General features: G+C 40.1%; 2 protein-coding genes across 4 annotated transcripts in view; one reads left to right on the top strand and one right to left on the bottom strand.

Annotated features, from left to right (window-relative positions):
- IFT80 (intraflagellar transport 80) overlaps positions 1 to 15,547 on the bottom strand; it is a 149,597-nt gene extending 134,050 nt beyond the window's left edge. For 2 of the 3 annotated variants that reach the window (XM_077826670.1, XM_077826668.1), the window contains exons 1-3: positions 15,489 to 15,547; positions 6,539 to 6,656; positions 5,262 to 5,485 (exon numbers count right to left, since the gene is read on the bottom strand). In XM_077826670.1, coding sequence (XP_077682796.1) covers positions 5,262 to 5,485; positions 6,539 to 6,573 — 259 coding nt within the window. In that variant the 5' untranslated portion in view covers positions 6,574 to 6,656; positions 15,489 to 15,547. The remainder of the gene's footprint in view (positions 1 to 5,261; positions 5,486 to 6,538; positions 6,657 to 15,488) is intronic. The other variant, XM_077826669.1, reaches the window with a different exon arrangement.
- A 554-nt stretch (positions 15,548 to 16,101) lies between these two features.
- SMC4 (structural maintenance of chromosomes 4) overlaps positions 16,102 to 26,821 on the top strand; it is a 108,295-nt gene continuing 97,575 nt past the window's right edge. The window contains exons 1-5 of the mRNA XM_077826124.1: positions 16,102 to 16,201; positions 18,594 to 18,789; positions 19,926 to 20,104; positions 20,718 to 20,909; positions 22,970 to 23,146. Coding sequence (XP_077682250.1) covers positions 18,660 to 18,789; positions 19,926 to 20,104; positions 20,718 to 20,909; positions 22,970 to 23,146 — 678 coding nt within the window. The 5' untranslated portion in view covers positions 16,102 to 16,201; positions 18,594 to 18,659. The remainder of the gene's footprint in view (positions 16,202 to 18,593; positions 18,790 to 19,925; positions 20,105 to 20,717; positions 20,910 to 22,969; positions 23,147 to 26,821) is intronic.

The raw sequence follows: 26,821 nt of genomic DNA, 5'->3' as shown, positions 1-26,821 counted from the left end.
AAGGGTGGGATAATAAACAAAGTGATCCCTTGTGCAGAACACTTTTCTCCACCTTCTTGCAAGAAGCTAGGATGCAATTTGGATGTAACCATATTTCCTTCACTGCAGAATAAATGTTTTTAGGGACTGGGGCCGACACATGATCTTAGCTACAAGAATGACTGCTTCTGCCCTAAAGTTCTTGCTGTTCTCTAAATTAAATGGGAGGGCTTCAAGCCACATTCCTAGCAAATTCTGAGACACTCTGATCTAACACAAGCCTGTGGGCATGGGGGAGGGGATGGTATCTTCCCCCCATCCCCAAGATGTTTAAAGCATCTGGATCTTATTCAAACCCTCAGCCAGTCCAAAAAACTACAGATGCTTCAAAAGTTTCCATCCATCACTGTACCTCAAACTGGAAGTGTAAAGCTAAAGGAGGAGAATGCAATAACCTCAAAAGGGTCTGGATCATCAAATGAATCCTGACTTTGTTGGGACCTGATGTAGGATATCTGAAACTACTAAAAAAAGAGGATACAAGCAAGCTCAGTGTCAAGAGCATACAACAAGGGCTGAATGGCTCTAGCATCTGTAAAAAATGATGCTAAGGCAAATTTCAAAGGCTACACATTCAGTTCACTTCATCAGTGATGGTTCTCTACAGATTCAGAACAACACATAGTAGAAAGAACCTAAAGTTCCCCAATATAGGAATTGAGGGCAAGTAACTCATGGATCCCATCAAATTCCAAAATATGCTAAAGGACAGGAGCACTCTATCCATAGGTCAAGGATTTGATGATGTAGTGAATCTTCATAAAAATACTCTAGTCTCAGCAATCTACACACTGGCCTTCAAATGGCCAGCAGATTTGATTGTGAAGGCTAGAGGTTCCCTATTGTCCACATATAACCCCTTGATTTTCTGACCACTGCACCAGATGCAGAGAGAGGCATGGAAACTCAACTGCCAAATAGCAAAAAATAAATGGCTGAAACACAAAGAATTTCTCCAAGTTTATGCAGAGAGAAGTTACCTCACAACCTCTACAGAAGCTATGCAGGGTAGTGTGACAGGGTGTTTACCCCACACAGGTGGTGGAATGGTTAAAATGGGCCTGAGAGGCCAATTAACACACCTGACTGCACCTGGAGCATGGGCCAGACCGAACTGAAGATGAGTCCTAGATGGGGGAGGAGTTGAGTTGTTTATATAAAGAGTGAAAGCTCACAGTAGAAAGCAGCTATGAGTGTGCATGTGTGTGTCACAACGCTAGTCCCTCTCTGAGTAGTAAAGAGCAGAGGAGTTTCATGAGGGTGTTTACACCCTGGATCTGATGGGACAGGACAGCAAAGTTGCAGATTCCTAAAGTGAGCCTGAAAGATCAACCCACAGGCAGATGGACTTCAGGGTAGATTGGAGTTGAGGATCCAGACTAACATCAAGAGTCCAGGAAGGAGCATTCTGCAGAACAGAGAGCTGGGGGAGGATCCACGATGGATTAACAGTTCAAGCCCAGGGAAGGAGAAGAAGTTGCTTTTAGTATTTCCCTCCACCCCCACTTTTGAGTTTGGTTAAAAGACTCCAGGGAGAAGCTTTAGGGCCAGTAATCTGATAAGGAAGTAGAACGGAAGAGGAGTCTGGGAAGAGCTCCGGACTTCATACTGATGACCAGTGTCAAATGGGACTGTCAGTGTGGGATTATTGATACTCCAGAAAGTGAGACGCAGCTGGAGGGCCAAGTCACAAGAAGAGACTACAGCAGGGCCAGATCAACTGTTGGGAGGAGATGATGCCATGCCCAGCCATGGGGGGTGCACTGCAGTGAGTGCACTCTTACACAGATAGTAAAACACTTCATTAATCATGACTGCCTACAGTCCACAGCAGAGCCTGGCACCACATGCTGTAAAGAACTATCATCCTACTTGGCTGAAAAGATTATGTGCATTTGAGAAGGCTTGTCAAGTTACATAACTCCAATCCTCATCAACCAGCCAAACAGACTGCTCTCTTTCCCCTAACTTCAGTCCATTCACTTCTCAATGGGTCTTGACCTAAGACCTGTGAATCCAATATACACCCTGTCAACAAAGGGGTTATGACTAACTGATTCCACTTCTGACTGAAGCAGCCACTGCCTCATTCAAGAAAACAATTTTCCCTTCCTCCTTCAAACACACAGTAAGTCCAACCACCACTGAAGAAACTGACCCTGATGTCAGATCAGGCTAGCAACTGCCTAGTATCAAAACTTCTGCTCCTGAGGAAGCTCACAGAGAAATTAGCCAAAGGCTGACAAGCTCATTAGCTGGAGCTAGGATCCTACACCAGTGACACACCGTGGATTCAGGCTAGAATAACGGACAGAAATAGCATTAGCGGGATGGATGGGGGATTTCCTGCTGGTAATAGATGGTGAACAGACTTCCTTTCTCATCCTCCTGGAACTTCTGTGCAGCATTTGATACTGTTGACCAGAAGATATTGCTGTCCTGCTTGAGAGACCAGGCAGGGGTCCAGAGAGAAACATACTAAAAAATTGTATGAATCTTTCCTGAAGGGACGTTCCCAAAAGGCAATGATGAGAAACTGCACCTCTGCCACCAGACTCACTTCTGGAGTCCCACACAAGGATTGGTTTATCTCTGGTCCTGTTCCATATCTATATGTCACCACTAGGAGAAATAGTAAAAATGGATGGACTTAAGTGCCAACAATACACAGATGACACACAAGACTACCTATACTTTCTGTAACTAACATCAAGCTGGCCCACGTTTGGATGAGATCAACTTGTGGATGAAGAACAGCTGAACCCGAGTATGATGGAGGTTATACTGGTTGGAAGAGGAAAGCACTTTGAGTAGTTTGCAATCACAGTGCACTGTCCTTTGGATTCATTCAATTTCACTTGATTGCTGCTTCTGCCAGCACATTGAGTAACAGGTATGAGCAGCAACAGAGAGCGAGCACAGTCTTTCCTGGATGGGTTATTTCACAGTGCATTTTCATTACTGAGGAAAGTTAAAGAATCATATTTCTGCATCAAAACTTTTCCTTTGATAGCTCAATGGAATACAGTGAGGGAAAATGGCGGGGGGGGGGGGGGGGGGGGAGAGAAGATTTCTAGTAAGAATATAAGAAAAAAATATTTCCCCCTTAATTACTCTGCACCAAAAAATTAAAAATTTGGTGCACATTTTAAAATTCTGCAAAAAATTTAGCATTTTTATTTGTCAAAATAACACTATATAATCATTCCAGTTTCAATTATTTTGGATATTTATTTCAAATACCTATTAGCAACGACACCTCTACCCCGATATAACGTGACCAGATATAACACAAATTTGGATATAATGCGGTAAAGCAGCGCTCTGGGGGGCAGGGCTGTGCGCTCCGGTGGATCAGCATGTCAGGCTCCGACACGCTGCTCTGAGCAGTGTGTTTAGGGTGCCGGGCCGGGGCCGAGGGGTTGGATAAGGGGCAGAGGGTCTCGGGGTGGGGGACGGACGAACGACAGTTGGATGGTTCGGAGGTTCTGGGGGCAGGACGGTCAGGGGATGGGGAAGTTGGATAGGGCGTTGGAGTCTCAGGGGAGGCCTGTCAGAGGGTTGGGGTGTGGATAGGGGTTGGGGCAGTCAGGGGACAGGGAGCAGGGGGGTTGGGTAGGGGGTGATTAGGGACGGGCGGGTTTCTGGAGGGGGTGGTCAGGGGACAAGGAGCAGGGGGGCTTAGATGGGGTGGGTCTTGGGAGGGGTTGTTGGGGCGGGGGTCTCTGGAGGGTGTAGTCAGGGGACAAGGAGCTGGGGGGGGTGGATGGTTCGGAGGTTCTGAGGGGTCAGTCAGGGGTCGGGAAGTGACTATTAATAACGGAAATCCTCGAGGCCAAAGCAAGTTCGATATAATGTAGTTAGATTTTTTGGCTCCTGAGGACCGCATTACATTGGGGTAGAGGTGTATGTCTGTAACACATGACAAAAAAATTCCTCCAGTAGCAGAAAGTTAAGGAAACCCCTACAACCCAGTTCCTGTTTCTTTGCCCCCTCCCCCAAGAGTCCAGCAGCAGTGCCAAACACCCATTCCCCCTTCTCCCAGAGTCAAACTGCAGGGCACCCCGCCCAGCCCAGACACTTGCACCCCTTACCCCTCAGAGACCAGCCACAGGGTTCCCCTTAGCCCGCACATCCTACAGGACCCCCGCCCAGACACTCGCACCCCCTCCCCTCCAGACCCCAGCTGCTAGACTGCCCCCAGGCCCCACACACCACACACATGAGCCCAGGGATCCAGAGGAAGAAACAGCCTGAATCTGGGTCTTGGGCTTGTGTGGAGATTCCTGCATGCCACCTCCTTCCTTCAGGGCATGCTGAGAATTGCAGCTGCCGGGAACCCTCCAGCTACCTCCCGCTGGCTGTATCTTCTACCTGCAAGTTGTGCTCTGCCAGGATCAGCGGCCTCTAGTGGTGGCCAGCAGCTCTGCAGCCCACTTCTGTGGAGGAAAAGGAAATTCTGCGCAAAACCCATAACTTCTACACAAATTCTGGATGCACAGCGGCGCAGAATTTCCTCAGGAGTAAACTTAATGCCATGATCCTGAAGTATATGTGGCCAGGCACCTGCAGTTGTGCAGAGCCCCACTGAATTAAGTGGTGGAGCTTCATACAGGTACAAGGATTGGCCAGTGTATTTCAGAATTGGGGTCAAATCTCTTTAAGGGGTAAAAGGAAAAAAATCTACACATAGGAGTTGCCATATTGGATCAGAGCCAAGGTCCATCCAGTCCAGTATCCTGGCCCTGACAGTGACCAGAACCAGATTCTTAGAAAAAGCATTAGTCTTATCCTGGTCTCTAACAGTTACAGATTGGTTTAAACCCTGAAGAATAAAGTTTAATACACCCTTCCAAAAAATAAAAACTGATATATTTTGTTACAAATGATAATTTTTATAATTCTTGACATCCATATAGCTATGCACACATTCAGATCAATTTATGAACTACAAAATAAGAACATTTTACTCAATTAAGGATGACAGAATTTGACCTGATATCAAAAGGGATGTAACTAGTATTTTTCTATCACATTAGGCATAATGTATTCTCAGACGCAATTTTGTAAAAATAATTAGTTTTAAAACCAGTACAATTTTGCTATATTTTAATTTGCTTTTATTACACATTATGATAGTAAATAATTTGGAATTTAAGAGTGGCATAAGCATTATTTTTACTAGCAATTTATAAGATCTACATATTTTAAAGAACACTTACCATCAGAGCTTGTAAGTACAAAACTCTCAGCTTGGGATTGCTTCTTTCCACCTATATTTTTGGGAAACCAATGAAGATCTATGGGGTAGATATCATCAGGAAGCTTCACTACTTGAGTTGTTTCACTAGTTAACAAGTTCCATTTCATGATGTGGTGATCATCACTACATGAGTACAGCTCATCAGCTGTAGTCCAGCCCACACAGCTAACCAATTCTTTATGTGTAATTGAATTAAGGAAGTCTTGAATTTTGGTTACTGAAAGTAATCTTAGAATATACCTCTTCTCTAAGTATTGCAAAAAAATAAAGTGATAATAAGTAAATATAATAATAAATAAAAATATTTAATTTTGACTATTTAAAAAACAGATCTATATACAGAAGTTATTTTTGTGTAAGATCTTGACACAAAGAAAAGTAATGCAATGTAAAGAAGCAGCAGAAAGTTGGAAGAAAATAAAGAGCAAAAAAGGAATTTGACAGAGTATGTGACTTTAAAAGTATCATGTCTAATTAAACAGCACATCTACTATACACAGATAAAAGCTTAGGCTCCATATACAGGAGGGCCTTGGTGTCAAAATACGTAAGTTAAAACACATTTGGTCAGATTTTGGTTTTCATATAGCAGTATCACACAAGGGATGGAGATCACTCATTTAAGAGTAACAGGATGGTATTAGGTTTCAGAGTAACAGCCGAGTTAGTCTGTATTCGCAAAAAGAAAAGGAGTACTTGTGGCACCTTAGAGACTAACCAATTTATTTGAGCAAAGCTCATGCTCAAATAAATTGGTTAGTCTCTAGGATGGTATTAGGTAAGTGTACCCCTTTGTTGGTGCTATCGTTTGTTAGTCTTATTGCAGACAAATTGATAAAGGAGTGCAATTGTTAACTGCATGAGAAAATCTCTTTGCAAGAGTAAAACCTCTAAGAGAAGAAAGGGAAAAAATAAACAAAAAGCTTTCCTGCAAAATCTTGACACCTTCTGCAAGGTGCTGAACACCCTAGATTCCAACACAAGTTACTGAGAATGGAGGGTACCGAGTACCCTGCTTGAGGTGCTCAACATCTTGTAGTATTGGGACTTTACATTTTGCAGAAAACAGTAAAAATCTTTTAAAAAAATTAAGTCTCCAGAATCTGTAAAATAACTTTGCACTGTCTTTACAATCAATCACATCTCATATTTTACTAGAACATGATAAACATAATACTATTTTACCAAGAGTGCAGTGTAAAGTTAATACACTTTGTATTGAGACAAAGGATATGTTTTGGTTCCTTTAAGTGTGAAGTCTTCAGCCTCATTCTTTCTAAATTTCTTGGTTTTGCTAGTCCAGATGAAACAATAAAAAGTATAAAAGATGATTTCTTCACTGGATAGGTTACAACTGTAAAGATTTTTTAAAATGTCATGAGTAATCACCATTAAAAAGGAAAATACGAATACCCAAAATAAAATGTTTTAAAGCAATTCATGTTGCACATGTTCTCTAAAGAAGGCCAGCAATACAATTCATACAAAGTCTTCAATTAAGCATAGATGCGCAATGTATGTGATATTGTTGACCAAAGAAGAATAGGAAGTCAAAGAAGTACATGGCTGGCATTTACAGGCAGCAGATTTGCTGACAGTTCTTGACTACTGGGGGGCAAGGATCAACATTCACATCACATTCCCCATCAGTACCCAGGCCCACACCGGGGAAGCTAATGATACAACCAGCAGACCAAATTTGGTGATGAATCCTGATCACATGCCACCTGAGGCATGCTGAACATAAGATGACGATTAGCAGTTGTATCTGCATACAAAAACGTATGCCTCTCTCCATGGGCAGGACGGAATAACTAAAAATTAATCACTAGAATAAACTGACAGACTGCTGAAGAAAAGGGGTTTAAAAAAGTCTCTCTCTCTCTCTAAGTATTACAGATTACATATTTTGGACCAGAGCCTCAGTTGGTTTAAATTACCATAGCTCTACTGACTTCAAATGAGCTATGTTAATTTATACGAATAATCTGGTCCAAAATATGCACATATTGCATATGTGTAACATGTAATAGGCTACCAAGTATCAGGGTGGATCTGATTTAAATCAAATTGATTTAAATCACTAGTCAGGAAGACTTGATTTAATCATGGATTTCTACATAAAAGTGCATTCTTGTTGGTTGTTATAATCTTAATACATATTCTTCACAACTCAGAGATAGATGTAAGTTTCATTTTTAGAAGGTACACACTATACATTTTTTAAGTGATTTATTTTGAAAACTTTTCAGATTAGTTTTACAGCTATATCAGAAAATGAATGATTGTTTGGTTATGTAATTTAGCAAAGGTAATTGAAGCAGATATTTATAAAGTCATAGGGAGGTGAACTATCTCCAATTCAACAGGTTAATCATTAATATTTGGAGGATTTTCTTGCCATGCTGTTTTTGGAGGAGAACATCACCAGACAGACATTTACATTGTTTTATGTAACTAAAAACAACAACGTTATGTATTCTGGATTTTTTTCTTCAACAGCAAACATAATATTTTAACAAAACAAGCATATGAATTTTTGAATTTAGTTAAACATTCAAGTTTTTTAAAATCAGGTTTGTTTTTGTTAAAATTGTTTTTAACTAAAGTAGTTAATGAAATATTTAAAAACAAAAATTAAATCGACTATGTCAACCAGGTCAACATGAGAAACTTAAAATATTGGCTTCTGCAGTTAACTCAGTTGTCTTCACCTTCATTTTCCTGTTTGTTCATAATCTGGAAAAGAAAAACAAGTTTTCCTGCTTTTTCAGGTCCCCGACTTCTCCTCAGTTTGGAATGAATTAGTCCAAAGGAAGAAAATATTCTTTCTACACCAGCAGAAGAAGCTACTGCTGTTAAAAGTGAGATTATCACTTCAACAGTCTCTGAATCCAAATGCTTAAATGACTTCCACCAGTTCACTGGTGTGACTTTCTTTAAAACATCATCAGCAAACATATTTCTTGAATGGTTCTTATTCCAAAAGTGGGTCTCTTTTACGGCCTGCTGCCATTATAGGTTTTCCTTTCTAGTGAGAGAATGGTATGGTAGATCTCAAATCAATGAAGGCTACAATCAGAAAGACCTCAAGACTTCTGGAAAATGCTGCTCAAACAGTTTCACTTTTGTTTCTACTGCCTTTCCCTCCCTTCTCACATTTGTCTCCAGACTTCTTCTCCTTGTCCAGATCTATTCCGCCCCCAACAATCTTCTATTCATTGAACTTTCTGAAACTTTGCACTTTTAGAAAGAGGTAAGGGATTGACTCTGTGTACACAAATTTTCAGAGGGAAAATAGGGTCCAAGTCTGTTATTTCTCACCTCTATATATGATTTATTCAAAAACATTTTTGCTGTTAAGAAACATGTTATCTCTGGAGACACAAATCTGCAGTTTGAGACCTGCAAAACTAAGCATCTCTGATGGCATCTGCTAGACCAGTGGTTCTTGAACTTTTGTACTGGTGACGTCTTTCACATAGCAAGCCTCTGAGTGCGATCCCACTTATAAATTAAAAACACTTTTTTATATATTTAACACCATTATAAATTCTGGAGGCAAAACAGGATTTGGGGTGGAGGCTGACAGCTCGCGAGCCCTCCCATGTAATAACCTTGCAACCCCCTGAGGGGTGTTGACCCACGGTTTGAGAACCCCTGTTCTAGACTGAGCACTGAGTCCCATTGGGTAGATAGATTATTCTACCTAATCTATATAGAAGCCTCTGGAACCTCATAAGATTGGGTCCCTAATCCATGAACTACTGGAACTCATTTACGAAACTTTTCTTAAACATTCCATGAATATATTGTCTCATACTATAGAATTAGACTTTATAATCCGTATTCCATGATGAGATCTCTTTGAGCTATAATGTATCTTTAGATAGGTTTTTTCCTCAAAAAGCATTTTATCCAAAAAAAAATCATTAATTTTGATCCACCCCTGCCAAGTATAGACCGTCTTTCATGCTATGCACCTACTCAAGACAGCTATGTTCAGAATTATGTAATGGGTACCACAATGTGCAGGGACAACATTGGTAGGAGAAAGTGCTGTGTGCATCTGCAATGAGCAAACTGGGATAATTAATGTGGCCACCAGTGTTTCTCAAATGTGGCCACCAGGGCTTTTCTTGCAGCCACAGCCTCCTGGGCTGTGATGGGGGAGAGGGGCGCAATATAGCAGCCACTCCAACTCCCTGTTGCTCTCAGATGCACTGCCCTGGTGTTGATTGCTGAGGCCGCCAGCAGGGGTTAGGCCTTGCCCCCCTATGGAGACACCTGTGGTACAATGCTGGAGGAGAAGGCAGTCAGTGAATTCCCCACATTCCCAAGGACACTGGGGCTCCAGCTTTGGGCTTCAGCCCTGAGGTGGCAGAGCAGCAGGCTCTGGCCGGGGGCTTCAGGCTCCAGCACTGGGCCCTGGCTGTGCAGCAGCAGAGCCTAGGCTCCAGTCCCCTGATGCCTCTCCCGACCCCCCACCTAGGGCTTAATTTGTCCCCAGACTTGACAGGCCTGAGTAAGTCCGCTGTGGAAAGTGATACTTGTTTGTTAATATCACTTTTCACAACAGACTTACTAGCAGCAATAAATAAATTACAATGATTTGGACATGTATATATGCATATTTATTTGTTTTTCCTAAAGCTAATTAAGTGTTTTCGGAAAAAGTGTGAGAGCAGCCACCAGCAAGAGTTGGTGGCCACACTCTGAGGCCACCAAAAAATTTGTCCTGAGAACCCCTGCGCTAAACAATTTCAAGAACAAGTGATGCTAGAACTGCTTAACTGTAAGAGTATATGTTGAAAATGTGCAGTCCTGTAGAGTACACTGGCATTAGGACAGGGTACCCTTTATGAACGGTTTGAAATCACAGACCATCTTGGAAAACATCATCCCTCAATGTAGTATCACAAGAAAAATCAGAGAGAGAAACCAATCAGAGTATAAAGATATTCATGCCTTGCCACTACAGGGTAAGGATAATTATAGGTGAAGCTGGTAATGCATCCTGAAAGCTTCCCACTGTAAGATCTTGTTTTCACTTGCTTATAACTTCATCAAACTTTAAACCATTTGGGCTGAAATTTTCCATCCTAGGTTTCTGCCTCACACTTTTTTTTTTTAAATAAAGTTTCAGCTAGAACCATTCAGCCATTTCCAAGAATGAAACTAGGAGTTAAATACATTATTTTGTCCATGTTAAAAAAAAAAAAAAAAAAGAAAAGAAAACCTACAAACTTTTTGTCCAGAAGCTCTACTACCTCCATGCTTTCAGGCAAGGGCTTGACATTTGGGTGCATGGGGTATTTCCCTGGTGTCAGGGATGTGGCTTTTGCCATCCCCCAGAAAATTTACCCAACTGTGGTCAAGTTATGACCCTCAAAAAAAACAGGTTGCACAAGCTCAGTAGATACTTGTTAGAGTCTGGCACCTAAACTCTCTGAAGAGTCCTTTTGCTGAGCACATACCATCCCCAGAGAGCAACTGAACATGCTCCATCCCAGGGCTGCAGAGACTGAACAAGGGTTTCCCTGCAATTGCTCTTCCTGGATGCCAAGGCAGCAGTGGTAACATGCACCAGTACTGAGAGCAGGGAGATCATCAACTCTCAGTGCTCCCCCAGCAGGTGCCCAGACACTGGAGAGAAATAGGAAGAATCAGCCTGGCTGAAATGCAGACGGGTGAGGAATAGGAGAGGGGTGGAGAGACAGAACAAGGGGTTGCAGGACCCAGAGGATGGGGAAAGGAAGCAGAGGTGGATGGGAACTGATGCAAGAGGGTGGATAGGAGCAGAGGGAGAAGGAACAGGAGCTGAAGCACGACAATGGTGGGTAGGAACAGAGGAGGAAGATAGGAATGCAGGGGACCAGGGACATGAGCTGAAGGAATAAGAATCTATAAACATTACAGAATACTACTCTTCAGAACCAGCAATAGAATCCAGAATCTCTACCTTCCTCTGCCATAAGCAGGCTGTGAAACCCACTGGCAAAGTGTCTCATGACCATCTAGAGACTGTTCCACAGAGGATGATAGCCTGCTACTGCTACCAGTTACTCAGTGAGCTCAAATGAAAGAAGTTGGTGTTGTGGATCTAAAGGTACCCAAGTTGGGGGTCAATTTGGTTCCAAATCGTAGAACTACTGTATTAACCTTTTTTATAAAATGAACTGAAATTACAAAAAACTGCAACAAAAACAAGATTGCAAAGTCAAATATTCAAAAGTTAGGAAATGCCAGAATTAACACTGCCCATGTAACCTTAATTTAGCCCATGTGCCTATGAAATAGTTTAACTACATGAATACATACTTGCCTCATACATTTCTTTTTATTCTCTTCATTCAATGTGTGGCACCAGATTTAGTTAACACATATGACGCAAACCCTACATTGAACACAAATTAATTTTCTCATGGGTATTTGTTTCTGTGGTGCTCTCACCTAGTATCCACGTGCTTCACAGACATTAATGAATTTATTTTCACAACGTCCCTGTGAAATGTGGTGATATTATCTCCATTTTACAGCTGGAGAGCTGAAGCACAGACAGATTAAGGCCAAAACTGTCCATTAACTTTAGGTACCCAACTAGAGACACCTATAATCTGATTTTTCAGGTTCCCTAGCATTATTATAGTACTTTATATGTTTAAAGCACAGCTCCAGTCAACCTCAGTTGTAGTTGTGAAGTGCTCAACATTTCTGTAAATCTGGCCTCAGCTCTCATTTTGAGTGCCTCAAAAAAGAGGAACACACAATCAGTGGCTGTGAAAAGTTTAGTTTAAGTGAATAAGGCCAGCATCACACAGGAACTCTGTGGCAGAGGCATGGATAGAATCCAGTTCGCCAAGATGGCATTCAACATTTTAACCATGAGATCATCCTTTCTTCTCCTATAATCTTCTGCCTCATTCACTATACGCCTTCCACCTACTGCAACAAATGAGGCAGAAGTCTTACAGACAAATCTCTCATCCACTACACAACCCTGATTCATTTCCTTAACACCATCTATCCTATGCTATGAAAGAGATAGGAGTCCTGTGGAAAAAGTAGTATGTAATCATGTAATTAAAGACTATACCATAATGCACACACTCAAGGGGAGGAGAGGCAAATTAAGATTGTCTGGGCAACATTAATTCTAACATTTCCTAACTTTTGAGTGAATGGCTTTGCAGCTTTCATGTTCTTTTAATGCAGTTTTTTTGGACATAACTAACTAGGGTGTTTAATAAGAAATATATTTACTCCCAATTTACAGTATTAATCTTCTTTACATGTGACTACAGTTTTCTTGTTGTGCCTCCGCCAAAGCCAAATTGCAGTACTAACTCCAGCACTTTTGTTGGTGTAACTTATTTCACTCAGGAAGGTGCCTTATTCACATCCCTGAGCGATACAGGTTATACGGACATAAGCGGTAATATATAGACATTGCCTCAGTTTCCCAAACTCCAAAGTTTCTCTCTCACCAACAAAAGTTGGTCCAATAAAAGATTTTTTTTTTTTTAAAAAAAGAGGTCAGTTATCATAATACCCACGATTGCAAACAGTACTATGCACACATATTCATTAGGAACTAGACTGAGATCACCAAATCCTGTCACAGAGGACAGTGAACAGCATTCAGATGCCACTGTTAGTCACTACAACTTGGAATTTAGCTCACACACAAGTAAATGTTAAGTACAATGAATAAAGAATATCTTAAAGACTTGAGGCTTTTTGTGCAGAGAAGGGGGATGCATCTTCTCTTTCCTCCAACACTGTAGGCAAGGATGAAGAGGATTTTAATGGAGGAAAGAGGTGGGCTTGAACTCTTCTTTCCTCACCAGCAACACTAGCTAAAGGTGTTTGATAAAGAGATCAGCATGGAAATAGTTAACAATAGTGCCTGACAGCATTAGGTGTCTCACCGCTTAGCTGAATGGGGTAGTTCATATCTGTGAACTGTTGTTTTAGGTCACCTATTTGCAGAACCAGGAAGACAGCACTTCATTAGTTCACATTACTTCTCATTCAGGTGGTAATCTTTATAATCATAAAATCTAAAATCTCCAACTTTAGGCTTTTTCATGTCCAAATAACACTTTAGTCTCTATAAACCTAAATACATAATCTTTTAATCTACCTGGGGTCAAAATTTGGAATGTGAGCGTGATTTAAGGCCTCCAGCTATTACTTGGAGAGGCTGTAAAACTATCTCCTTTGTGAAGAAGGATTCTGTTGAGTGTGTCCTGGTATTGCAAAATCTCACTAGTTTAGGAACTAATTCCATAGGTACTTGAAGGGGAGAGGACTCAGCACAAGGTGTTTCTCAGAATTGGGTCCTTAAATTGTGCCAGCTTTGTGCAGCCTTGTATATTAAGTTTAAATATGTGACAGCCCTCTAACCAAAGTCTCCATAGATTCACAATGGATTTATCAAAGCCTTTGAATTTTTTAACACTGCTATATTTCATTCTCTCTCTAAATAATCAAGCAAGGGAGTTTTTGTTGGGGGAAGTGATAAGTCTGTGACTGCGTTTCAATCACATGACGGCATTAATAAATATGAATGAAGATTGCCTTAACTAGTACTTTTCTTGGTATTTGTGGGATTTGCACTGGAGCAACCTGAACTCTAAACAAACAATATATTTGTTTTGGTTTTCAGAAAGGTGTATGTATTAATACTGAGAGTTATTCACAGAGATAGCTACCAACACTGATATTTTATCCACCCTAAGGCCCTACTACAGATCTGTGTTTCACATGCTTCCTCCCCATAGCCCTGCCCCCTGCACAGATTCACTCCTCTATCATGCCCCAGGCAGAGTCCTGTACCTATAGTAACTCACCTGCACCCCCCTCACATATCCCTTTAGTCCCACTCTTCAACACATTTCATTTATCTTACACTGAGTTCCCAGAATTCTCTGCTCCCCCAACCCCACTCATCTTCTTATGTCCCCTGCCCCACCCTTGCTAAGTACCCCATCTCCTCTCCTACCACTATGAAGCAGCTGCAGAGTGCACTGGGGAATTAAGCATGAACAAGAATGACTGTGAGAGACAGACAGGAGAATGAGCAGGAAAATGAGTGAGTTACAGGTGGCTGAATGGGAACGTTGGAGGGTTTATGGCAAAGAAACAGAGATGTGACTGAAGGATCTCTAGGGTGAGAGACCAGTCCCTCTGCATAATGCTGCTGTCTTAGCTCCCTGATATGCCAAAGCAGTGCTGTGGGGACAGATACACCAATGCTACAGCACAGAACTGGACTCTCCCCACTGCATCCCCACCTCCTGCACAACTCCTAGTCCCTCTATCCCCAGAGCCTTGTGACATTCTCCAAAAACTTCACTTAACTCCTATGCTTCTCTAAATCCCACCACCCACTTCTGCTCACCCACTCACACTCCCCCACCCCGCCATTCATAGCATCTTCCATTCATGCCCCTCCCTCCAGCCACATGCCACAATTTTCCTTCGGGTAAGTTACTGTGGGGACCCATCCTGGGAAGAGGTCACAGTAGTAAACACTTTTCATCATGCTCTCACCAGGCAGGTTAGAGGGACCAACAAAACCACCCTGCCTTTCCCCTTCCTCAAGGCAGGCTGTAGTGGGGGATTGCTTAACACAACCTAGGATGGAGTGAGTGTTCCCTCAGCTCTTTCTTGACCAGGTTCCCCCCTCCCAGTTTCCCCAGGGAAATTATAGTGGGTTGCCACTCCAGACCCTTGCATTACAGGAGTAGAGGGCTTACCCCACATCCTCTCACTTCCCCAGGACAGGTAACAGGCCTAGGTGCTGGAATTAGGGGTACCGCCACACCCCCTGGCTTGAAGTGACTTCCATTTTATACAGGCTTTACAGTTTGGTTCAATGGCTCTTGGCACCCCCACTATATAAATTGTTCCAGCACCTCTGGTAACAGGGGGAAGCCCCTCCAACTCTCCTTTTGGAAATGTACCTGTCCAAGGCAGGTGGTCGGTCTAGGGGTACAAGTCACAGGCTGGGAGAGTGGATGAGCGTGGAGAACCCTCTCCTGGGCAGGACCCTGCCGCTAGCACTTGGGCTGTCAGTTGCTCCCAGACCCTCAGAGATTTAACACAAGCTTCCGCCTCCCCCATTAAGGGCGCCCTAGAACTCCTGATACGGGGGGAAGCAACGAGCGAGACTACTTACTAATCTCTCAGTCCTCTTCGCCCTGTTAGCAAACGCTCGCAGGCAAGCGGCTCTGTCTCTATAGCTACTTCCCGCGAGATTTCCCATGCTTATCCCCGCGCGAGACTTCCTTACTCCCCCGTCTACCTAACGGACCCTCCCAAGCCAGGTGACAAACAGCTGACGTCATCGGACCGGCCTGTTAATTAATATCTTTTAAAAAATATATTTACTATAATTGTATATTTTAAAATTTTTAAAAATATATTTATTCCTTTTTCAGTTTCGTCCGCCATCGCCACTCAGGCCGTTACCAGGCAACGAAGCTCCTCCCATTGACCCACAGCATCATTTAAATGAGTAGGATTTTTTTCCCCATTTAGACGCCTTTAAGTAACGTTCTTTTCATTTGCTTTAAATTAAAAATTACCGAAACAATGTAAATATTTTTATTTTATTTTTACCCCGTTCCGCGCAGTAACGGAAAACAATATGGCGCCGAAGGGTTTTTTTTTTTCATCCTTTCAAACCTGTGGGAGGCCGACAACCAGCCCCCTCTTTACCCAGCATGCTCCGCGCGTTTCTAACGAATTTCGGTTCGAGTTTGGAGTTTGGGCGCCATTTTCGAGTGTAGAAGCCGCCAAGCTGCAGCAGGCAGGAGCCGGCCGGACTCTCCAGAGCCAGCATCACCCGAAGTCTTGTCGGGGCAGCTCGCCGCCTGCTCCGTGTCCCAGGTACCAGCTCTGCCTGCTGACAGGACTGCGAAGCCTGGGGCGACTCCAGCAAAGTGCTTAGTAATTTATCTGGGGACAGGTGGAGCTGGGGGGCTCTCTTCCCTGTAACTGGAGCTGGGGGACCTCCCCGTGGAGCCTGCCTGGGGGTAGCTGTAGATTTCCCTACGTAAGCTGTACTGGCGGTTGGGGAGCAAGGGGCGGTGGACTTTCCCCCCCGCCTTTCTTTTCCTCCCTCCCCCCCCTTCGGGGGAGCGAAAGGTGGCGGCTTCTTTTCCCACTTCTTGTAATCTGCAATCTGGCGGGGTGGGGCAACTGTCCGACCGCCGTTCCGTACCACCACCAATGTAACTGGCCCTTCCCGAGGACGGAGCGGCACTCCTCACGCGCAGAGGAGAGTGGTGTGATTCTGTTCCTCGGGGCGGCGACCCCACCATCACTAGCAGTATTATATCTTCCGAACCATGGGTGAGGGTCCATTGCAACTTATGGGGGAGAGCGGATTCCCCGTTGTATCCTTATGGACCTGTGGGGACCCATTCATTGGATACCAATCACTGGAGGGGAGGCACAGTGTCAAGTTTTTGATGCATATGGTCTGAAGAGAAACCAGAGTATGAAAGGTTTCAGAGTAGCAGCCGTGTTAGTCAGTATTCGCAAAAAGAAAAGGAGTACTTGTGGCACCTTAGAGACTAACAAATGTATTTGAGCATAAGCTTTTGTGAGCTAGAGCTCACTTCATCTGATGCATTCAGTGGAAAAGAGTATCTCTTGAGAATTTGAGAGGCCTGATTTTAATCTGTCTGCAGACTAGGGTCTTCTCTGTGACTGTATTTTCAACTACTTCTGACAATTATACCTTAGGGAAACCTCTATAGATCCAGACCAAGGGGCTGAGGGGGAACTTTAGGATGACTGGTTGATTCCAAAACAATTCTGAGGGAAATGCGTAACACAATCACTCGACGCTGACATCAGTTACTGTCCTCACATTGAATCTTTTCCAAATGGGGGAATTTTCTTGGTTTTTAATTTTTTCCGCCTATTGTAAAGAGACTCTCACTTGGCAGCAGGTCCATAAGTGTTGCTTTTAAGAAACACCTTTGATTTGAGTTTTTGTGGGTGGTGGGTTTGGACTTACTCTAATAGGTATTTAACTGGGGTAAGTGATTCGTGCTTGGCAAGGTGATTCAGATTGAGATGCGAAGGAACTCAGATTTAAAAGCTGATGATAAATAGTTATATTGTAAATGACTCTCTTAAATCTATTTTCAGTATTTTTTTGTAAGATTAACTACCCTACTCAATTTGAATTAACGTTCTAAAAAAAATCCTATAGAACTTAGTCTTTTTTTTTTTTTTTTTAACAGCCGTGGGGGAATCCTTCATAATGGGCATAGACTCAAATTGCCTTAAAACGAATTCTCCCTCTATCTTCCACCCCCAGTTTCCCAAATGAAGGGCTGGTGTGTGGGTTGGGGCTGTAGGTAGGTCTGAAAATGTCAAATGATTGGCACCCATTGTAAGATGACTTTCCAGCCACGTCAGTTTCTTATCTGGTGAGAAGAAAACTTTCTTGTCTGTTTTTCTCCATGCTAAATTCACCACTTGTTCTGATGCAGTAATTTAGGCTCTTTGAGGAGACTAGTTTACTAGTTTAGGCTTCTTTCTTTTCATCTTTCTCCTGGGCTTCTTTCTATTCTTTTTTGGCAACTGCCTTTAGTGCCAAGTGGTGGACTTTTTTACTGTTTTTTTTTTCCCGTTGATCAAGCATTAACATCAAATCTACTTCTGATACTTAATTTCCTTTTCGTTTGGTGTGCTGTCTTTAAGTGCTGAGCATTGACAATAGTGAGCATTTAGCTACATTTTTGGGAAACAGTTCAATTTGATGTCCTTTGGACTAGAGACTTCATAGTGTGGAAGTGGTATTTGAGTATTATTAGATTGGGCTACTGAAAATACTTGTTAGAAAAATCTTAGGTGTGTTTATGTAAAAGTGATTCTTCAAGTACTTATCTGCTTTGGATATTCACTGATTGTTTGTTACTGAAATGACACTTGCCAGCACATCATAATTATTCTTTATCTGAATATAGATGTTGTGTTTTAATGCTGCCACATCAGAAAGTGTCTGTATGATGGGTTTCAATAGATGGATGTCCCCTATGGATATGTAAAAGCCACCATTATGAGAAAGCTACTGTTTTAAGGGACTTTAAAATATGGTGATTAAAGGCTGAGTTTTAGTTTGTTTGAAATCCTAATTCCATCGTCAAAATTCATATGGATTTCAGCTTATTATTAGTCATTTTGGATACACATGCACAGTTATAGCCCTTAACGGGTGATACGCCCAGCACTTGGGTCATGGGGTTTTTCTTGTTTGTGTTAGCAAAGGAGATATATCCCTTGGGTAGTTTGATTGCTTGGAATCGGAGGGGAACAGCCAACAGAAATCATGCCAAGCAAGAGGACCAAAACCTCCACCGCAGCCCGTCAAAAAGGCAAAGAGCCCTTAGAGGAATCCACTGGTGATATGGAAGTGGAAAAAGAAGCCGACACGTGCATCAGTGAAGCATCTCAGCAACGTAAGTGTTTGTTATGATCCCGCTGTCCCAAGCATGTAAATTTAGTGATATCTTGATGATAGTATCTTGCTGAACTTAAGGCCACTCCAGTTCAGATTCAGCTCCTTTCTAGGAAGGGATGCAGTAATTTTTTATTTTGACAAGTTGAATTTAAATCTGATTTTAAAACTGCAAATATGGCTTTGAAAGAGTTAAAGCATTTGCATCGGTGTTTCAGTTTAGGTAAAAATACTGTTGGTAGACAATGTTTCTTCCAGCTAAGTCTAGATTTCATATTCTTGCTACGTTGTCTACTACTTCTGATTGTGGTAGCAGGATTATTTTAGCTACAGATGCATCCCGCAATATGGGATTTCTTGGGCTGGAATAAGAGGCAGTGACTTGAAATCTTCTTAAAATGAATTACTTTTAGGCAATTACTCATTACATACTAAACTTGTGTTAGAGTTGATTTTCTGCTGGAAATATCGGTAGAAAACGGTTTTTAGGTAACCACGTATGTGATGTTATTGAAGTAAGATGTTTGATAAATGGTTAATATGTGGAAAGTGATGTCAGAGTTGTCTACTTAAAGAAAAAGTTGTTTTTAACAGTTGAAAAGCAGTTTTACTTAAAACTATAATTGAAATATAAGGGGCCAGTTTGTTTTCGTAACAAACTTCCTGCCTTTCAAGCGTAAGTTGTGCTGTCATTACAGTTTTTCAGGGCATTGTTCAGCCATACTCAGATCTCCTCCTTGCAGTGTGTGTGAGCATGCTTGAAATGTGGCTGTCCAGTTATTAATTAGAAAGACTTTGCCCATTTGTACGGATTTGTAGGCTTTTTAAATGTAACTATTGTAATTTCACACTGCCTTGCAAAGTGCTAGCATAAGCATTATATAATGAAAGAGTAACCCCACTATTGAATGGATGTGACATCTTAAGTGTCTACTTTCTAAAAAATTAGCTCCTTGGAGTTAAAGCATCTTTCTTTCACTTACATTCAGTTTTAATAATTTTAAAGTGAAAGTATAGATTCCGAGTTTGTGTAGAAGCAAATTTTCGTACTTTTTCTGCTTGAACTAGGCATTTAGAAGGTCTCTCTAGTCATTGAGACATTATATAGTTTTTTCTTTTTCTTTTGGATGTTTTTAGCAGCCTCAAATGGGGTACTTGATGATCGAAGTTTAGAAGAGATTTTGAGTAGCATCTCTCCTCCCCCACCTCCAGCAATGACCAATGAAGCTGGAGCTCCTCGCCTCATGATAACTCATATTGTAAACCAGAACTTCAAATCCTACGCAGGGGAGCAAATTCTGGGACCTTTTCATAAGGTATTTTTCTATTTTAAGTAACTTCTAAACTGAAGTAAAATTTTGTTTTGTCTCTAGTACTCCTTACAGTACTGTGAACACAACTTATCAACAAATAACGTCTTATTTTATATATTTATAGTGGAAGAGTGAGAATTACTTTAATGATAATACTCTAATTTTATTTACAGGACAATAGATTACTTATAGTCAAAGTGTAAGTTTTTTATACTGTGTCTTACTTGAATTAGAAGGAAATTACAACTTAAGTATATATCTTTTGCTTTATTTGATTTACTGAACAATGTTTAGGGGTTAAATCACATATACAAGAAAATTATGTGGTTAATTATGAACTTATTTCTTTATAAACCATGCTTTCTGAGTAGAATATAGCTTTCTGACTTTACAGAATAAAACTTAGAAATCTGAGCTAACCGGAGGTGTGTTTTGAATAGGTTGTACTCTTCCCACCCCACCCCCCGCCCCTGGCAGTAAAAACTAAGCTTCCCAATAGTCTGCAATTTCCTGCACTAGAAATAACAGTATTTTCAGCTGTCCACAAATGAAATATATGAAGCAAATTGGCTAGTTTCTATTGTAAATTTGAATGTTTTTTCTTTCTGTTGTGCAGCGTTTTTCTTGTATTATTGGACCAAATGGCAGTGGAAAATCCAATGTCATTGATTCAATGCTTTTTGTATTTGGGTATCGGGCACAAAAAATCAGATCCAAAAAGCTTTCTGTGCTGATCCATAATTCTGATGAACACAAGAACATCCAGAGTTGTACTGTGGAAGTTCACTTTCAAAAGATCGTTGACAAGGTACGTATTCTTCTGCTTAAAGGAAAAAGTATGCTGAGGCTCTTTTTTTTTTTTTTTCCCCCTTAAGGATTTGAGAATTTAACGTTTTACTGTCTTAATGTGGAACTAGCTTAGGATGAAAAAACTTGCCCATGTGATCGGCTTACCTTTATGAAGTAGAATACTTCAAACTAACTGGCTGAAAAAGTACACAACTTCAAGGAGATTTGTTTCTTTGTAGTGCTTAATTTCCACTTTGAGTAGACATAACTTTTCATTAGAACTTCTGGATGACTAGTGTTTGGTAATACATTATTTTACAGTTGTTTAGAAATACTAAACCTTATTCTACCATCAAGTCACATTAGAAATGTTCTTATATTTATATATCTATATTTATCTCACACACACACACTTTCTAAGGTTGTGTGCAAGTGATTTCATTGATACTTTTTTAAGTCTAAGGTCAGATGCATAATGTGTTCTAAATTGTAACCTGCATTATGCAGATTTTTTTAAGATTTGACGATTAAAACCTGGATATTTTTACACTTATCAGCCTTAGATATTTTCTACTTCAATATCAACTTACTACAGCTTAAAGTTGAAGTTTTTATAGTATATGCACACTATTTATATTACATTACCAATTTAAACAATCACAAGACTTTCACCTAAAAAGACTAAACATTTTCTGAAATATTAGGGGTAAGATGTTGATGTGACCTTCATTTTGATTGAAATAGAAAAATAAAAGAATTTAATGTATCTATTTTGCTTTCCACTTTACTTCGTGTGAACTTTTATGTAGTATTGTTGATTTATTATTACTTACAGCTTGATGGAAATTTTTACTTAAAGGATTCTAATACTTTTCAATAAATTGTTCAACATTGCTCAGATATTGACTTGATTGTCCAAGAAATGTTGCTTGAGATAATTTTGTGTGTGTATCTGAAGAAATAAAAAAGGGGAAGTGTACTTGCTTTCTGATGTAAATCATAAAAAGCTTCTTGAAAGTCAAAAGATTTTATTTAATAGGTTACCAGAATATATAATTCTAGGCAAGGGTATTATAAAAATAGACTCTTTGTGCATTTTAGTTGAAGCACTGTTTGTCTGCATTAAACTACATCTGAATACAAATAAAAATTTGACATGTATTTTTATTTTACTAGACTGTTCCAATAATTAAATTTATTATGGTTTTCATTTGTATCTGCATAATACCTAGAAGCTAATTTCATGAAGTGAAACAACTTCCGAATGGATTTGATATTAAAGTTAATTGTATTTGGGGGGGGCTATTCCATTAAAGTGGCAGACCACTTTCTTAAATTTTAGAACTACCTGTGTTTCTTTAAAACTTCCTTTTTAAAAATAAAATTTGGTGTCGGTATTGTACCTATTGCTTTCAGGTAAAGCAAAGATCTCTTGACCAGCTACAAAAACATTTATATATATTTGTTCAACGTGTCTGTTTTTACTGTATCATTTTTTGTATCTTCTATTTGTACAATGACTTCAGAGCTTCAGAGGCACTTAGCTAAAGTTCTTCCTCAGTGTTTTGTTTTGTTTTGTTTGTTTTCCTTCAGGGCTAACTTATTCAAAAATAAGACAGCAATTATGTTAAAATATTCAAGGCATCCTAATATAAAGATTAAAAGAAGAAGTAGCCTCTTTGAATTTGAACAAGGTTTTTTCTTTTTGATATGCATGGAGAGTGTAGCAAGAAAAAAAATCTGTCATTAGATGCTAAACAGAGACTATGGTGTTTTAAAGCAGTAGCTGGGGTGAGAGGAGGGAGAGGCATAAAATTAAGGCCCACTCAGTTTAAACTTATATAGAGTGCTTCTATGCTGTTTTCAAGGCTGTTTTTGGAAGCAAAAACATTGCATGTTTAGTGAGGTGTGCATGGTCTAAGATTTATTATACACTTCAATAGAACTGAGAACCAGGGTACAGTTGCCTTGTAAAAGCTTGAACAACAGGGTAAAACTGCACTTAACGGAGAAATCTGAAGTAAGCTGTGACCTAATACTAATAATTGTTTTTCTGGTTTTGTTTTTTCCTCAAAACAGGAAGGGGATGATTATGAAGTCATTCCCAACAGCAATTTCTGTGTATCTAGAACTGCCTACAGAGATAATTCTTCTGTCTACCACATCAGTGGGAAGAAGAAAACATTCAAAGATGTTGGTATTCTGCTTCGAAGCCATGGAATTGACCTGGACCATAATAGATTTTTAATTTTACAGGTAAGTCTGATTAGTTCTGAGTTTAAAAATATAACTTTTCTTAAACTCCTAACAAAGTAAATTTGTCTAGGTACTTTGAGTCTTGTATTTGAGGCCTTAAAGTACTCTAGCAGCACATCATGGTTTGCATGCTCTAGCAAAAATGCGAATCATTATTTGCTGCTTTGGAAATTTAAGGAAGAGAAACAGTTGAAGATACTTCTAGTCTAAAGGTTTGTACTGCTGAGTGTGTTCCTGAAATTTGGATGACTAGAAGAATTGCTATACTTGTTCCGCCCTAGCAGCACGTAAATATTGGTGTAGTAAAGTAAATCTTAAACCCCAATATTATTGTGCTGCTTAAGCGTGGCAGAGATTCAGCAACTTGTTTATCCTTTAGATAAGATGCATCAATACTGAGTCAACTCAAATGTGAAATAGAGACTTGTCTACCTAGTGTTTTATGACATTGAAATGTTTTTACTTCAATAGTACATACATATTGAAGTTAGATAGTGTTGCTTTCAGTCTGTATATACTATCATCACATTAAGCATGCTATTCTTTACACTTCTTTGACAACTGCAGAAGATGGAGTTTTTAAAAATACACTTTTAAAGTATTTGAGTACATAAATCAGCCTTGCACAATTAAGTAATTAAAGCTCAGAGCAAACCTCATTCAAGTTTTTTAAAAATGAGGTTTGGTTTTTTTTTTTTTTTTGGTTTTGGTGTTTTTTGGGGTTTTTTTGTTTTTGTTTTTTAGAGAATTTGCCATTCCTGGAACTCTTATTTTCACTTCCTGGTTTAAAGGTGAAGGGGCTGGTGTCCTACATTCACCTTTTGAGGGAAAAAAGCCTGCAAAAAAGCATCCCGGGCTTCCCAACTTAAAAATAATTGGACTTTGTGCAGCACCCGTTGGCCAGGAACAGTGAACCGCGGCCACTGGGAGCTGCAGGGGGGCCGTTCTTGTGGATGGTCAACGTAAACAAATGTCTCGTGGCCTGCCAGCAGATTACCCTGGTGGGCCGCGTGCCAAAGGTTGCCAACCCCTGGTGTAAGATGTTTTCTCCAGTACTTGGACGAAGGTGGGGAAATATCTGGGAAAGAGTCCTGCCAAACATAGTTCTTTTTAATGTGGGTGGCTTTCCTTCCATTCCTCTCTCCCACCCCAAAAAAACCAACCCTCCAATAAATATATATATTCAGAATTAGTGAAAACTCACCTATTATTATAGTAGTCCACTGGACTACCAAAATAAAGTTGTTAGAGGGGAGTGTAAGTGTAAGTCCCATTATTTTCACCTGATGATGGGAAAGGGAGTGAATGTTGTGTAACCAGCATTAGACCCACTACCCTGCCCTTTCTTCCCTGCTCCTCCTCCTCTGGCCTTGTGTGGGCGAAGTACTATTGTTAACTGTGTAGGGGAAAATGTACCAGATTTCTGTGCAAATAGTCTTCCTCAATAAAGAAAGTCCATTTCCCTGTGCAAATGTCTGTAGAGCTCTGCTTCAAATAGATGCTGATGATTAGTTGACTCAAAGGGAATGTGAACTGATAACTACCAATGGGGGAACGTGACAGTTTTGAATATTTGAGGCCTGGGGGTTATAGCTAAAAATATTTATTATGTAAATGTAAGGACATTTTTAAAATATGGCTTTCCCCATGATTAAGCATTTAAAGTATGTGCTGCTGTAATTTAAGAATCAATAAATAACATTTCCACTTAAGTGTTACTACTTTTCTGTTATAACTGAACTGGACTTAATATATCCCTGTTTTTTCAAAGATTTAAATGAAATTTTTTTTAGTCCAATTTTAAGTGGTGAATACCTCAAATCCTGACATGTTAAATGGTGTATAACAAGAATATTGTGCTCATTCTGAAGAGGGCCCAATTCTATTTTTAATTAAGGGGTCTGGGCCAGGGTGTAAGTTTAGGATATATACTACTGTCCTCATTGATAATGGTGAAAGTTAGGCTGTACATTGAGATGTTTGTATAAAGATCAAAGGCAGAATGTAACCTACTTATAGTAACTAAACTTTTAGTTATTCAGTACCTAAAATTACTGGATTCAGTTTCTCTCAGTAGAAAAAATACCGACCTTTGGACTATCTCTATATCTACTTAGTTTTCTTCTTTCTTTTTCCTAATAGATTTAGGTGCCCAACTTTAGGCACCTAAATTTTAGTCAAACTAAATGGAAATGAATTAGTATGGTTCTCTCTATCAGGTCCACTTAGTATTGTTTGCTATTCTGAACACACTTGAAGCATAACTTCTAAAATAGCCTCTCTGCCTACAGTCTTCAAAGAACCCTGTTTTGTTTTGGTTTTTTTGGTTGAGGGGGCGGGCAGCAGGAGTAGTACCATTTACAACAAAGAGCCCTTGTCAAAAAGGTTACTCAGGTATTACACCCCCAATAGGATCTAAAAGCTTTGTTGCAAAAATTATTCTCCTAAAACTGGACTTGACAAATATATTTTGGTTTTAAACCTTTGAAAACTATTTATAGACTGGCTTCAGTTAAAATGGAAAATTAGCAACATTTAAGTAGGGGAAAATATTACTTAAACTTCAGCACCACGTACTTTAGGATTTTGGTAATATTTTATAGCAGCTAACTTTATTAATTTGGGGGTAAACACTTAAAATTGTCCAGGTGTACTTTTCAAATGTTCCACAGGCTATCTAAAACTATAATACAAAAATGAAATTTGTCATTGTAAAGCTTATAATAAAAGTATACCTTATTGTAGAAAAGTCCAGCATCTTGCTGTTGGGTTTAAGATAATGTGATTTTAAAATTTTACTGAAATTGTGATGTAAAACGGTTTGCTGTAAATGACAGCAAATAAAACTAAGGTTATTTTTTAAAACCTTGCTTATAATGGAAATGTTATGAATTTGTATGTAGAACAAGAATTTGAGTTAATTTGTGTTTGGGCTCGATGTTCTGGCTACAGCATGCTAAACTCATGGAGGAGGTGGCTGTACTACTTGTTGCTCAAGAATGGCTCCTCCAGACAGTGATTAGCGTTAAGCTTGGAGGGCCATCTTGTTTACTTCATTTTTGCTGGAATGATGGTGGGTATGGCTAAAAGGAATACTAACTAAAGGGGAAGGACTTCTAGAGATCTGTCAAGATTGTAGACTTCCCAGGGATAGGCAAAGACACTTGAATGTGATCAGTAAATGGGGAAACAACTATTAAGATTACAATTCTGCTAAATGTCTCCAAGATGAGAGAGGCAGTTCAGTGCACAATTAACTTCAATCTCTAAACAAGAGTGGAAAAATCCAGTCCTACAGTAGATAGCTGGCTCTTATTCAGTTACTTTCCAGAGTAATCTTAATTTCTGCTAAATTGTTGAAGTATTAAATATGGTGAGATTTTTCAATTGTTTTCCTATAAGGTAGATTGAAAGTTATGTGCTGAACATATCCTCTTACGCTGATTGTTTAAAATATACACTTCTAATCTTGATAGGTTTTTAATCCTAATATTTTCAGGTAACCTTTAAGCAATTTTAAGGAAAAAATATAGTCACTGTAGTTCTAACTGAACATTCTGCAGTGTACTAATAAGTTTTTAGCCAATGGCAGTGTATTTTTGTCTTATGACTTAAGACTGCTGCCAGCAAAAGTTTAATATATTAAAATCTCCTTTCACCTGTTGGCCCATGGAA

The sequence above is a fragment of the Eretmochelys imbricata genome, chromosome 9, assembly GCF_965152235.1.
Source record: "Eretmochelys imbricata isolate rEreImb1 chromosome 9, rEreImb1.hap1, whole genome shotgun sequence".
Lineage (NCBI taxonomy): Eukaryota > Metazoa > Chordata > Testudines > Cheloniidae > Eretmochelys > Eretmochelys imbricata.
Note: the sequence above shows the minus strand (reverse complement) of the source record. Positions and strands in the feature narration are given on the sequence as shown.